We start from the raw sequence: 13,570 nt of genomic DNA on the forward strand, positions 1-13,570 counted from the left end.
TTGCGGAATTGAGCAACAAGGTCTTGGTGTCAGAGTCTGGGACACGTTACGGTGAAGTTGTCATCAAGAATTACCCTGATACTCATCATAGAACTAGTTAATATTGTTCTACGTGATCTGTCGTGACTGGCCAACTAAAACGCGTCGACATTCAAGCCGACATTGTGAAGCTATCAGACGTCCCAGACGATACTGCCTAGACTTCACCTGCACAGCACCCGACCCCGGAGCACTTGACGCTCAATATTCCGTCAATTCCCTCTTCGGTCCACACATGGAATGAAGGAAGACCTCCCGGCATACTTGCAGACTACGGGTGACGCGTAAGATCCACAGGAGTGGCGTATTACTGTCAGATTGACAGGATCAACCTTCACACATCCGTCCACCATGACGTGTCATGTCAGACTGATGGCGCCGCAGTGGCGCTATGACGGGACCCCCTGCCTTCGTGACGTCATATTTGCCAAGGGAGGTTTTCATTGGCTCCCTGTGCCACATCGCTGTCGGTGACCAATCTGGTGCCACTGACGTCACAGTTTTGGCGGCAAAACGGAGGAGCCCGCGCCATATTGGCTTCCTAAAGGGCCTATACCACAGGCCAAAATACTTTTCTTTCACGAATTTCTCGCCACCTCGAGAACACTACACTCTCCCACATATATCAAACTGATGCCCGCGACGTAGAGAACGCTCGGGTAAAGTGGACATGACTCTTACAGCAGGCGTGGGAGAAATATAAGGGGGGAAACACCGTCACAATACATACATACATACATTACATACATACATACATACATACATTACATTACATACATACATACATACATTACATTACATACATACATACATACATACATACATACATACATACATACATACATACATACATACATACACACATACACACATACATACATACATACATACATACATACATACATACATACATACATTACATTACATACATACATACATACATACATACATACATACATACATACATACATTACATACATACATACATACATACATACATACATACATACATACATTACATTACATTACATTACATACATACATGCATACATACATGCATACATACATACATACATACATACATACATACATACATACATACATACATACATTACATTACATACATACATACATACATACATACATACATACATACATTACATTACATTACATTACATACATACATACATACATACATTCCCGCACGAGGCAGAAACAAATGGGCAAAGTTTCTTTCACCCTAAGTGCCCCTGTTACCTAGCAGTAAATAGGTACCTGGGAGTTAGTCAGCTGTCACGGGCTGCTTCCTGGGGTGTGTGTGTGTGGTGTGGGAAAAAAAAAAAAAAAAAGTAGTTAGTAAACAGTTGATTGACAGTTGAGAGGCGGGCCGAAAGAGCAAAGCTCAACCCCCGCAAAAACACAACTAGTAAACACAACTAGTAAACACATTACATACATACATACATACATACATACATACATACATACATACATACATACATACATTACATACATACATACATACATACATACATACATACATACATACATACATACATTACATACATACATACATACATACATACATACATACATACATACATACATATATACATACATACATACATGCATACATACATACATACATACATACATACATACATACATACATACATACATACATACATACATACATACATACATTCAATCACGGAAGGATTGCCTGGTAGAACAAGGAACCGCATGGAGGCGAGGATACGTTGAGAGCCAAGCTATTGGAGGTGGTGACAAGAAACTTTTTAACCCAGCATGTCAGAGAACCCACAAGGATGAGAGGCAATGACGAACCAGCGAGATTCGACCTAGTCTTCACTCTGAACGACTCCGACATAAGAGAAATCGGTTTTGAGGACCCAGTAGGAATGAGCGACCACAGTGTACTGGTGTTTGAGTACCTGATTGAAGAAGGGTTATTGAACTCGAGGAGGGATACCGAAACCAAAAGGTTAGCATACCGAAAGGGAAACTATGAGGGGATAAGAAAATTCCTAACAGATATAGCATGGGAAAAAGCGCTCAGGGGAAAGACGGCCCAAGATATGATGGATTACTTCACGCAGAAGTGCAAGGACGAAGCAAACAAGTTTGTCCCAGTCCAAAAGGAAAACAGAGAAATGAAGATGAGAAACCCATGGTTTAATCAGAGATGTAGGCTAGCTAAGCAGCAAAGTAAAAGGGCATGGAGAAACTATAGGAATAACAGGACACTGGAGAACAGAGAAAGATACCAGAATGCCAGGAATGAATATGTCAGGATGAGAAGAGAGGCAGAAAGACAATACGAAAATGACATCGCAAGCAAGGCAAAGACTCAGCCTAAATTGTTGCATAGCCACATCAGGAGAAAAACAACAGTAAAGGAACAGGTTATGAAATTAAGGATAGGGGTGGAAGGATTCACTACAAATGACAAGGAAGTGTGTGAGGAACTGAATAAGAAATTTCAGGTCTTCACCTTAGAGCACGGAGAAATTCCAGAGATAAGTGAGGGAATAGCTAACCAGGAACCACTGGAAGAGTTTGAGATTACCAGCGGGGAAGTAAGGAACTGTTTACTAGAGTTGGATGTGACAAAGGCTATAGGCCCAGATGGAATCTCTCCTTGGGTACTAAAGGAAGGAGCAAAAGAACTGTGCCTACCACTCTCCATAGATGTATAACAAATCACTGGCAACAGGGGAACTGCCAGATATTTGGAAAGCAGCTAACGTAGTCCCGATATACAAGAAAGGGGATAGACAGGAGGCACTGAACTACAGGCCAGTGTCCCTAACCTGCATACCATGCAAGCTGATGGAGAAGATTGTGCGAAAAAAGCTAGTGGAGCATCTGAAGCGAAGGAACTTTGTAACACAGCATCAACATAGGTTCAGGGATGACAGGTCCTGCCTCACAGGGTTACTTGAAATCTACGACCAGGCAACAAAAATAAGGCAAGAAAGAGAAGGGTGGGCAGACTGCATATTTTTGGATTGTCAGAAAGCCTTTGATACAGTGCCACACAAGAGGCTAGTGAGAAAGCTGGAGATGCAGGCTGGAGAGAAAGGGAAGGTTCTCCATTGGATAAAGGAGTACTTAAGCAACAGGAGACAACGCGTCTGTGTGAGGGGTGAGGTCTCAGACTGGCGAGACGTTACAAGTGGAGTCCCGCAGGGGTCAGTCCTTGGACCTATACTGTTTCTGGTATATGTAAATGATCTCCCAGAGGGTATAGATTCGTTCCTCTCAATGTTTGCCGACGATGCAAAAATTATGAGGAGGATTGAAACAGAGGATGATAGTAGGAGGGTACAAGATGACCAAGACAGACTGAGTGAATGGTCCAACATATGGCTGTTGAAGTTCAACCCGAGTAAATGCAAAGTAATGAAACTAGGCAGTGGAAACAGGAGGCCAGACACAGGATACAGAATAGGAGATGAAGTACTTAATGAAACAGACAGAGAGAAAGATCTAGGAGTTGATATCACACCAAACCTGTCTCCTGAAGCCCACATAAAGAGAATAACGTCTGCGGCATATGCGAGGCTGGCTAACATCAGAACAGCGTTCAGGAACCTGTGTAAGGAATCATTCAGAATCTTGTACACTACATATGTAAGACCAATCCTGGAGTATGCGGCCTCAGCATGGAACCCGTACCTTGTCAAGCACAAGACGAAGCTGGAAAAAGTCCAAAGGTATGCTACTAGACTAGTCCCAGAACTAAGAGGCATGAGTTATGAGGATAGGCTGCAGGAAATGCACCTTACGACACTGGAAGACAGAAGAGTAAGGGGGGACATGATCACAACCTACAAAATCCTCAGGGGAATCGACCGGGTAAACAAGAATGAACTATTCACCACTGGCGGGACGAGAACAAGGGAACACAGGTGGAAACTGAGTACCCAAATGAGCCACAGAGATGTTAGAAAGAACTTTTTCAGTGTCAGAGTAGTTAGTAAATGGAAAGCACTAGGAAGTGATGTGGTGGAGGCTGACTCCATACACAGTTTCAAATGTAGATATAACAGAGCCCAGTAGGCTCAGGAATCTGTACATCAGTTGATTGACGGTTGAGAGGCGGGACCAAAGAGCCAGAGCTCAACCCCCGCAAACACAACTAGGTGAGTACATACATACATACGTACATACATACATACATACATACATACATACATACATACATACATACATACATACATACATACATACATACATACATACATTACATACATATATACATTACATACATACATTACATACATATATACATTACATACATACATTACATACATACATACATACATACATACATACATACATACATACATACATACATACATACATGCATACATACATACATACATACATACATACATACATACATACATTCATACATACATACATACATACATTACATACATATATACATTACATACATACATTACATACATATATACATTACATACATACATACATACATACATACATACATACATACATACATACATACATTCATACATACATACATACATACATACATCCATACATGCATACATACATACATTATATACATACATACATACATACATACATACATACATACATACATACATACATACATACATACATACATACATACATTCATTCATACAATACATACATACATATATACATACATACATACATACATACATACATACATACATACATACATACATTACATTACATTACATACATACATACATACATACATACATACATACATACATACATTACATACATACATACATACATACATACATACATACATACATACATACATACATACATTACATACATACATACATACATTAATACATACATACATACATACATACATACATACATACATACATACATACATACATACATTCATACATACATACATACATACATACATACATACATACATACATACATTACATACATACATACTTTACATACATACATACATACATACATACATACATACATACATACATACATACATACATACATACATACATTCATTCATTCATACATTACATACATACATATATACATACATACATTACATTACATTACATTACATACATACAAACATACATACATACATACATACATTACATACATACATTACATTACATTACATACATACATACATACATACATACATACATACATACATACATACATACATACATACAATACATACATACATTACATTACATTACATACATACATACATACATACATACATACATACATACATACATACATACATGTATGTATGTATGTATGTATGTACACATGAGCCGGTAGGGGGACACACACGATTAGTGAGGTTCGCGGAAATTCGTCAATTTCTCGGGACAGTGAAGGATTATAGAGGCTAGATCATAGTATTTGGCCTCTCACAGTGTGTAGCTAGCAGGGTGCTACATAGCATAGTCATATCGCTAGCGATAGTGCGAAGAAACAAAGTGGAGCTAGTGGCAGCACCTGAGCATATAAGTGTGGAGGACTGCGTGAGGTGACCTGACCTGACAGACCAGGTGGGTCGACCCACCGTGGAACTACCTGATTGTGTTTGTTGGGTGGTGACTGTGATCAGTGGTAAAGTAAAATTAGTGAACTGTCACACAACGATACAGTGACTGACTCCAGAGCTCTGTGTAGATAGAGAAGAACCGACCTCATCAATCTACTAGCACTTAGTGAATCACCTAGTGGGAGACAACGACGGATAACCATCGTCATCATACATCGTCCTTACTCATCTGGTTGTGTGAGCGGGTGCAGACTGGTATGTACCCCCTCTCTGGTCAATTAATCAGGTGTACAGATTGAGGTAAAATATTATCAAATTCTTGTTCAGGATATCATATATATTTAAAAATCTCAGGGTGGCTCATTTAGGTAGAGGTAACGCTTAAGGGATCTCTTGACACATACACGCACGCCCGCCTGCCCACGTACGTATACACGCACACAAGCGTGCACACGCTAAAACAGACACACACACACACACACGCGCACACACACACACAAACGCTCAGTCAGGGGAAAAGGCATTAACACCTGGGATCAGGGGATAGGACCTTACTATCCCCCGCCCCCTCTTAACCCCCCCATCTGACCTGACCTGACCTGGTCGCCATCTCCGTCCCCCCCACCCCCAGTCCCCCGCATCCCCCATACACACACTCTTCCCCTCCCCACTCTCTCCCCCCCCCTCTCTCCCTCTCCCACACTCTCTATCTCTCCCACTCTCTCCCACTCTCTCTCTCCCACTATCTCTCTCCCACTATCTCTCCCACTCTCTCTCCCGCTCTCTCTCTCTCTCTCTCTCTCTCTCTCTCTCTCTCTCTCTCTCTCTCTCTCTCTCTCTCTCTCTCTCTCTCTCTCTCTCTCTCTCTCTCTCCCTCCCTCCCTCCCTCTCTTTCCTTCCCCCTCCCTCTCTGCCCACACACGCACACACACACACACACACACACACACACACACACACACACACACACATACACACACACACGCACCTCCCCCCTCTCTCCCTCACCCGCTCTCTCCCTCTCCATCTCTCTCCCTCTCCTCGCTCTCTCTCCTCTCTCTCCCTCTCTCTCTCTCCCTTCCGCCTCTCTCTCCATCTCCTCCCCCCCCTCCCCTTCTACTTTCTTCTCACTTCAGCGGAAGGGTCGGATCGCCCCCACCCATCCATTTATCTCTCCCTTTATCACTCCCTTTCTCTCTCTCTCTTTCTCTCTCTCTCTTCCTCTCTCTCTCTCTCTCCCTCCCCCATCCTGCTCTGCCCTCCTGACACATCCTATCACGGCACCACTATAGGAACAGAGGCAAGCATGGCAGCCTGAGGTACCAGGGGAACAGGGAAGAGCCAAGGTGACGAAATGAAGGAAATGTTCGCCCAGTTTCTGGAGGACATCAAGAGTGAGATGCAAGAAATGATGCAGGAAATGAAGAACGAAATAAGCAACCTGAAAAGAGAGCTGACAGCAGCAAAGGAGGAGATTAGAGCCCTCAAAGAGAATGGTATTGAGGCTGAGAATCAGAAAACCATCCAGGGAGAAGGTGGTAATAGTTTTTTTGGATGAGAATGCCACAATAAAAGCAACTTTTGCAGAAATACTAAAAAAAATAACTCTGAAGTAATGACTGCAGTGATGGAGGTGGCCATGAAAGCAGCCACCTCACAGGAGGCGGCACGCTCCACTAGCCAACACTGCTGGAAAGGAACAGATCAGTGGTTGCTGTGGGTATTAAAGAGCAGGAAGGCTCTAATAGGAATGAGTGGAATGACAAGGACAAAGCAGCAGTGAATGAAGTACTAAAGGCACTAGACATGGAAGGGGCTGAGCATAGCATTGAGAAGGTTTTCAGGCTAGGTTGGTACAACAAAGACCGAGACCGAATGATAAAGATAGTGTTTGCAAACGAGAGCACAAAGGAGAAGATCCTATCAAGGAAGAGCTCCCTGAAAAACGTGGGAAAATTAAAAAATGTATTCCTCCAGAGAGACATGACAAGGGAGGAGAGAGCCGTGGCGGCAGAAGCAAGGAAGAGGCGCAGGGTGAGAGGGGAAAGCCAGGAAGTCACAGCTCCCAACACAACACCCCCAGAGGCGAGGGGGGAACCCACAACCAGCTACCCAGTAATACCAGAAGGGAGGACAACCCTGCCACCCTCCTCTGCATAGAAAACCCCCCTACCCCAAACCCTCCCTGCCCCCACTCAAATGTTCAGCAAAATCTCCCTCCCCCCACACCCAATCCCCACCCTTCTACCCCTCCCCTCCTCCCGAGTCCTCCCTTCCCCCCCCCCTTTCCTTCTCGTCCTCCCTCCCCTTTCACCCCATACCCTCCCTGTCCCTCCCCCTTCACTGGATCCCCCGCCCCTCATCCCAGTATCCTCTGAGACCCTGTTATCCACCTCACAGGTCCTCACACCCATGGAACAGCCTCCCCCACCAGCAGAACACTCACCAAGGAGGCGATTTGAGAAGGGACAGAAGAAAGTGAGCCTCAAAGTGATGTACACAAACATAGATGGAATTACAAATAAAGCAAATGAGCTTGGAGAACGGGTACTAGAGGAAAACCCAGACATAATAGCCCTCACAGAAACAAAGCTCACGAAAACGATTACAAACGCAGTGTTCCCACAGGACTATTATGTTATGAGGAAAGAGAGGGAAGGAAGAGGTGGGGGTGGTGTAGCTCTGCTGGTAAGAAAAGGCTGGGATTTTGAGGAGATGGATATTCAGGGCTGTGAAGGTTTCAGTGACTACATAGCAGGTACCGTAACAAATGGAGGGAAAAAAATTATAGTCGTAGTCATATATAATCCACCACCAAATGACAGAAGACCTAGACAGGAATATGATAGAAACATCATGGCCACCATTAACATAATAGAAAGAGCAGCTTCTGTTGCTAGCAGGAATGGATCTGGACTACTAATTATGGGAGACTTCAACCATGGGAAGATAGATTGGAAAAACAGAGACCCGCATGGAGGACCAGAAACATGGAGAGCTAAGCTGCTGGACGTGGCAACAAGAGACTTTCTAAGCCAGCACATCAAAGAACCAACAAGGATGAGAGGAGAAGATGAACCAGCAATGCTTGATTTGATATTTACCCTAAATGAGTGGGATATAAGGGAAGTTCAGATGGAAGCGCCCTTGGGAATGAGTGACCACAGTGTATTGAACTTAGAGTACCTGGTAGAGCTAGGACTTATCTCCCCAAAAAAAGAACTAGGAATCAAAAGGCTGGCATACCGAAAGGGGAATTATGAACAGATGAGAAGTTTCCTAAGTGAAATACCTTGGGACACAGACCTCAGTGATAAGTCTGTACAGGGTATGATGGACTATGTTACCCAAAAGTGTCAGGAGGCAGTAAATCGGTTCATCCCGGCCCAAAGGAAAAAATCCGAGAAGCAACAGAAGAATCCATGGTATAATAGGGCATGTATGAAAGCGAAGAAACTGAACAAAAGGGTGTGGAGGAACTTCCGTAATAACAGAACACCAGAAAGCAGAGAGAGATACCAGAGAACCAGGAATGAGTACGTCAGGGTGAGAAGAGAAGCAGAGAAAAGTTTTGAAAATGATATAGCAAACAAAGCCTAGACCGAACCAAAGCTACTCCATAGTCACATCAGAAGGAAATACAACAGTGAAAGAACAGATATTGAAACTTCGAACCGGCGAGGACAGGTATACAGAAAATGACAGAGAGGTGTGTGAAGAACTCAACTAGAGTTTCCAGGAGGTCTTCACAATAGAACAAGGTGAGGTCACTGTGCTAGGAGAAAGGGAGGTAAACCAGGAGGCCTTGGAAGAGTTCGAAATTACGAAAGAGGAGGTCAAGAGACACCTGCTGGAACTGGATGTTAGAAAGGCTGTTGGTGCAGATGGGATCTCACCATGGATACTGAAAGAGTGTGCAGAGGCACTTTGCTTGCCACTCTCCATAGTGTATAGTAAGTCACTGGAGACGGGAGACCTACCAGAAATATGGAAGACGGCGAATGTGGTCCCAATATACAAAAAGGGCGACAGGCAAGAGGCACTGAACTACAGGCCAGTGTCCTTGACTTGTATACCATGCAAGGTGATGGAGAAGATCGTGAGAAAAAACCTGGTAACACATCTGGAGAGAAGGGACTTCGTGACAAATCGCCAACATGGGTTCAGGGAGGGTAAATCTTGCATTACAGGCTTGATAGAATTCTACGATCAGGTGACAAAGATTAAGTAAGAAAGAGAGGGCTGGGCGGACTGCATTTTCTTGGATTGTCGGAAAGCCTTTGACACAGTACCGCATAAGAGGCTGGTACATAAGCTGGAGAGACAGGCAGGTGTAGCTGGTAAGGTGCTCCAGTGGATAAGGGAGTATCTAAGCAATAGGAAGCAGAGAGTTACGGGGAGTGGTGAGACCTCCGATTGGCGTGAAGTCACCAGTGGACTTTTGCCACCAGACTAGTACTCGAGCTGAGAGGTATGAGCTACGAGGAGAGACTACGGGAATTGAACCTCACTTCGCTGGAAGACAGAAGAGTTAGGGGGGACATGATCACCACATTCAAGATTCTGAAGGGAATTGATAGGGTGGATAAAGACAGTCTATTTAACACAAGGGGAACACGCACAAGGGGACACAGGTGGAAACTGAGTGCCCAAATGAGCCACAGGGATATTAGAAAGAGCTTTTTTAGTGTCAGAGTGGTTGACAAATGGAATGCATTAGGAAGTGATGTGGTGGAGGCTGACTCCATAAACAGTTTCAAGTGTAGATATGATAGAGCCCAATAGGCTCAGGAACCTGTACACCTGTTGATTGACAGTTGAGAGGCGGGACCAAAGAGCCAGAGCTCAACCCCCGCAAGCACAACTAGGTAAGTACATACATACATACATACATACTTAAACATACTCCACCATTAATACATGCCTAGACAATAGCCTGTTTTGGACACCTTTGCCCCATTTAGTTGCCTGACATTGTAAGTCAGGCAGTGATATTTATATCTCACATAATAGATCATCCAGTGATTTGTGAATCCCACATAATAGATCACCCAGTGATATGTGAATCCCACATAATAGATCAACCAGTGATATTTGTATCGCATCTAATAGCATATCTAGTAAAGTTTGTAATCAATCTAATAGATAAATTTATTATTATTCTTACCTGTAAAATAGTCAACCTGTGATGTTTGTAGCCCATATAATAGATCGGAGAGAAATATTTGTATACACTAAATAGATCAACCAGTGACGTTTATAACCAACATAATAGATCAATCAATGACGTTCAAAACCAATATAATAGATCATCCAATGACATTCAAAACCAACATAATAGATCAACCAGTGACGTTCATAACCAACATAATAGATCAACCAGTGACGTTCCTAACCAACACAATAGATCAACCAGTGACGTTCCTAGCCAACATAATAGATCAACCAGTGACGTTCATAACCAACATAATAGATCAACCAGTAACGTTCCTAACCAGATAATAGATCAACCAGTGACGTTCCTAACCGACATAATAGATCAACCAGTGACGTTCCTAACCGACATAATAGATCAACCAGTGACGTTCCTAAAGAACATAATAGATCAACCAGTGACGTTCCTAACCGACATAATAGATCAACCAGTGACGTTCCTAACCGACATAATAGATCAACCAGTGACGTTCCTAACCAACATAATAGATCAACCAGTGACGTTCCTAACCGACATAAGAGATCAACCAGTGACGTTCCTAACCAACATAATAGATCAGGCTGTAGTGCTTCAAACCCACAGATGCACTAAGCTGTGTTCTTGTGTTCCTCAGAACACACAATCCGGTGTTCGTGGTGACCAGTGATGACCCAGAGTGGTGCAAGAACAACTTTAAGGACAAAGATATTGTTTATGCTGGTGAGTATTGTGGTGGTGGTGAGTGTTGTGGTGGTGGTGAGTGTTGTGGTGGTGGTGGTGGGTATTGTGGTGGTGGTGAGTGTTGTGGTGGTGGTACGTGTTGTGGTGGTGGTGGTGAGTATTGTGGTGGTGGTGAGTGTTGTGGTGGTGGTGAGTGTTGTGGTGGTGGTGGTGAGTATTGTGGTGGTGGTGAGTGTTGTGGTGGTGGTGGTGAGTGTTGTGGTGGTGGTGAGTGTTGTGGTGGTGGTGAGTATTGTGGTGGTGGTGAGTATTGTGGTGGTGGTGAGTATTGTGGTGGTGGTGAGTGTTGTGGTGGTGGTAAGTGTTGTGGTGGTGGTGGTGAGTATTGTAGTGGTGGTGAGTGTTGTGGTGGTGGTGAGTGTTGTGGTGGTGGTGGTGAGTATTGTGGTGGTGGTGAGTATTGTGGTGGTGGTGAGTGTTGTGGTGGTGGTGAGTGTTGTGGTGGTGGTAAGTGTTGTGGTAGTGGTTGTGAGTATTGTGGTCGTGGTGAGTGTTGTGGTGGTGGTGAGTGTTGTGGTGGTGGTGAGTGTTGTGGTGGTGGTGAGTGTTGTGGTGGTAGTGAGTGTTGTGGTGGTGGTGGTGAGTATTGTGGTTGTGGTGAGTGTTGTGGTGGTGGTGAGTATTGTAGTGGTGGTGAGTATTGTGGTGGTGGTGAGTGTTGTAGTGGTGGTGAGTGTTGTGGTGGTGGTGGTGAGTATTGTAGTGGTGGTGAGTATTGTGGTGGTGGTGAGTGTTGTGGTGGTGGGGAGTATTGTAGTGGTGGTGAGTGTTGTGGTGGTGGTGGTGAGTATTGTGGTGGTGGTGAGTGTTGTGGTGGTGGTGAGTATTGTGGTGGTGGTGAGTGTTGTGGTGGTGGTGGTGAGTATTGTGGTGGTGGTGAGTATTGTAGTAGTAGTAAGTATTGTGGTGGTGGTGAGTGTTGTGGTGGTGGTGGTGAGTATTGTGGTGGTGGTGAGTGTTGTGGTGGTGGTGAGTGTTGTGCTGGTGGTGAGTATTGTAGTGGTAGTGAATGTTGTAATGGTGGTGAGTGTTGTGGTGGTGGTGAGTGTCGTGGTGGTGGTGAGTATTGTAGTGGTGGTGAGTGTTGTGGTGGTGGTGGTGAGTATTGTGGTGGTGGTGAGTGTTGTGGTGGTGGTAAGTATTGTGGTGGTGGTGAGTGTTGTGGTGTTGGTAAGTATTGTGGTGGTGGTGATTGTTGTGGTGGTGGTGGTGAGTATTGTGGTGGTAATGAGTATTGTGGTGGTGTTAAGTATTGTGGTGGTGGTGAGTGTTGTAGTGGTGGTAAGTATTGTTATGGTGGTGTGTGTTGTGGTGGTGGAGAGTATTGTGGTGGTGGTGAGTATTGTGGTGGTGGTAAGTATTGTGGTGGTAGTGAGTGTTGTGGTGGTGGTGAGTATTGTTGTGGTGATGTGTGTTGTGGTGGTGGTGAGTATTGTGGTGGTGGTGAGTGTTGTGGTAGTGGTGAGAATTGTGTTGGTGGTGAGTGTTGTGGTGGTGGTGAGTGTAGTGGTGGTGGTGAGTATTGTGGTAGTGTTGAGTATTGTGGTGGTGGTGGTGGGGGTGAGTGTTGTGGTGGTAGTGAGCATTGTGGTAGTGTTGAGTATTGTGGTGGTGGTGGTGGGGGTGAGTGTTGTGGTGGTGGTGAGTGTTATGGTGGTGGTGAGTATTGTGGTGGTGGTGAGTGTTGTGGTGGTGGTGGTGAGTATTGTGGTGGTGGTGAGTGTTGTGGTGGTGGTGGTGAGTATTGTGGTGGTAGTGAGTGTTGTGGTGGTGGTGGTGAGTATTACGGTTGTGATGGTGACTGTTGTGATGGTGGTGAGTATTGTGGTGGTGGTGAGTATTGTGGTGGTCGTGGTGATTGTTGTGGTGGTGGTGAATATTGTGGTGGTAGTGGTGACTGTTGTGGTGATGGTGAGAGTTGTGGTGGTGGTGAGTATTGTGGTGGTGGTGAGTATTGTGGTGGTGGTGAGTGTTGTGGT

At 44.3% G+C, this 13,570-nt stretch overlaps 1 protein-coding gene across 1 annotated transcript in view; it reads left to right on the forward strand.

The window, feature by feature from the left end:
• The window catches only part of LOC138351036 (galactoside alpha-(1,2)-fucosyltransferase 2-like), a 423,912-nt gene that overhangs the window by 362,669 nt on the left and 47,673 nt on the right, over window positions 1-13,570 (forward strand). The window contains exon 6 of the mRNA XM_069302558.1: window positions 11,485-11,570. Within this exon, the coding sequence (XP_069158659.1) occupies window positions 11,485-11,570 (86 nt within the window). The remainder of the gene's footprint in view (window positions 1-11,484; window positions 11,571-13,570) is intronic.

The sequence above is a fragment of the Procambarus clarkii genome, chromosome 5 (assembly GCF_040958095.1).
Source record: "Procambarus clarkii isolate CNS0578487 chromosome 5, FALCON_Pclarkii_2.0, whole genome shotgun sequence".
Lineage (NCBI taxonomy): Eukaryota > Metazoa > Arthropoda > Malacostraca > Decapoda > Cambaridae > Procambarus > Procambarus clarkii.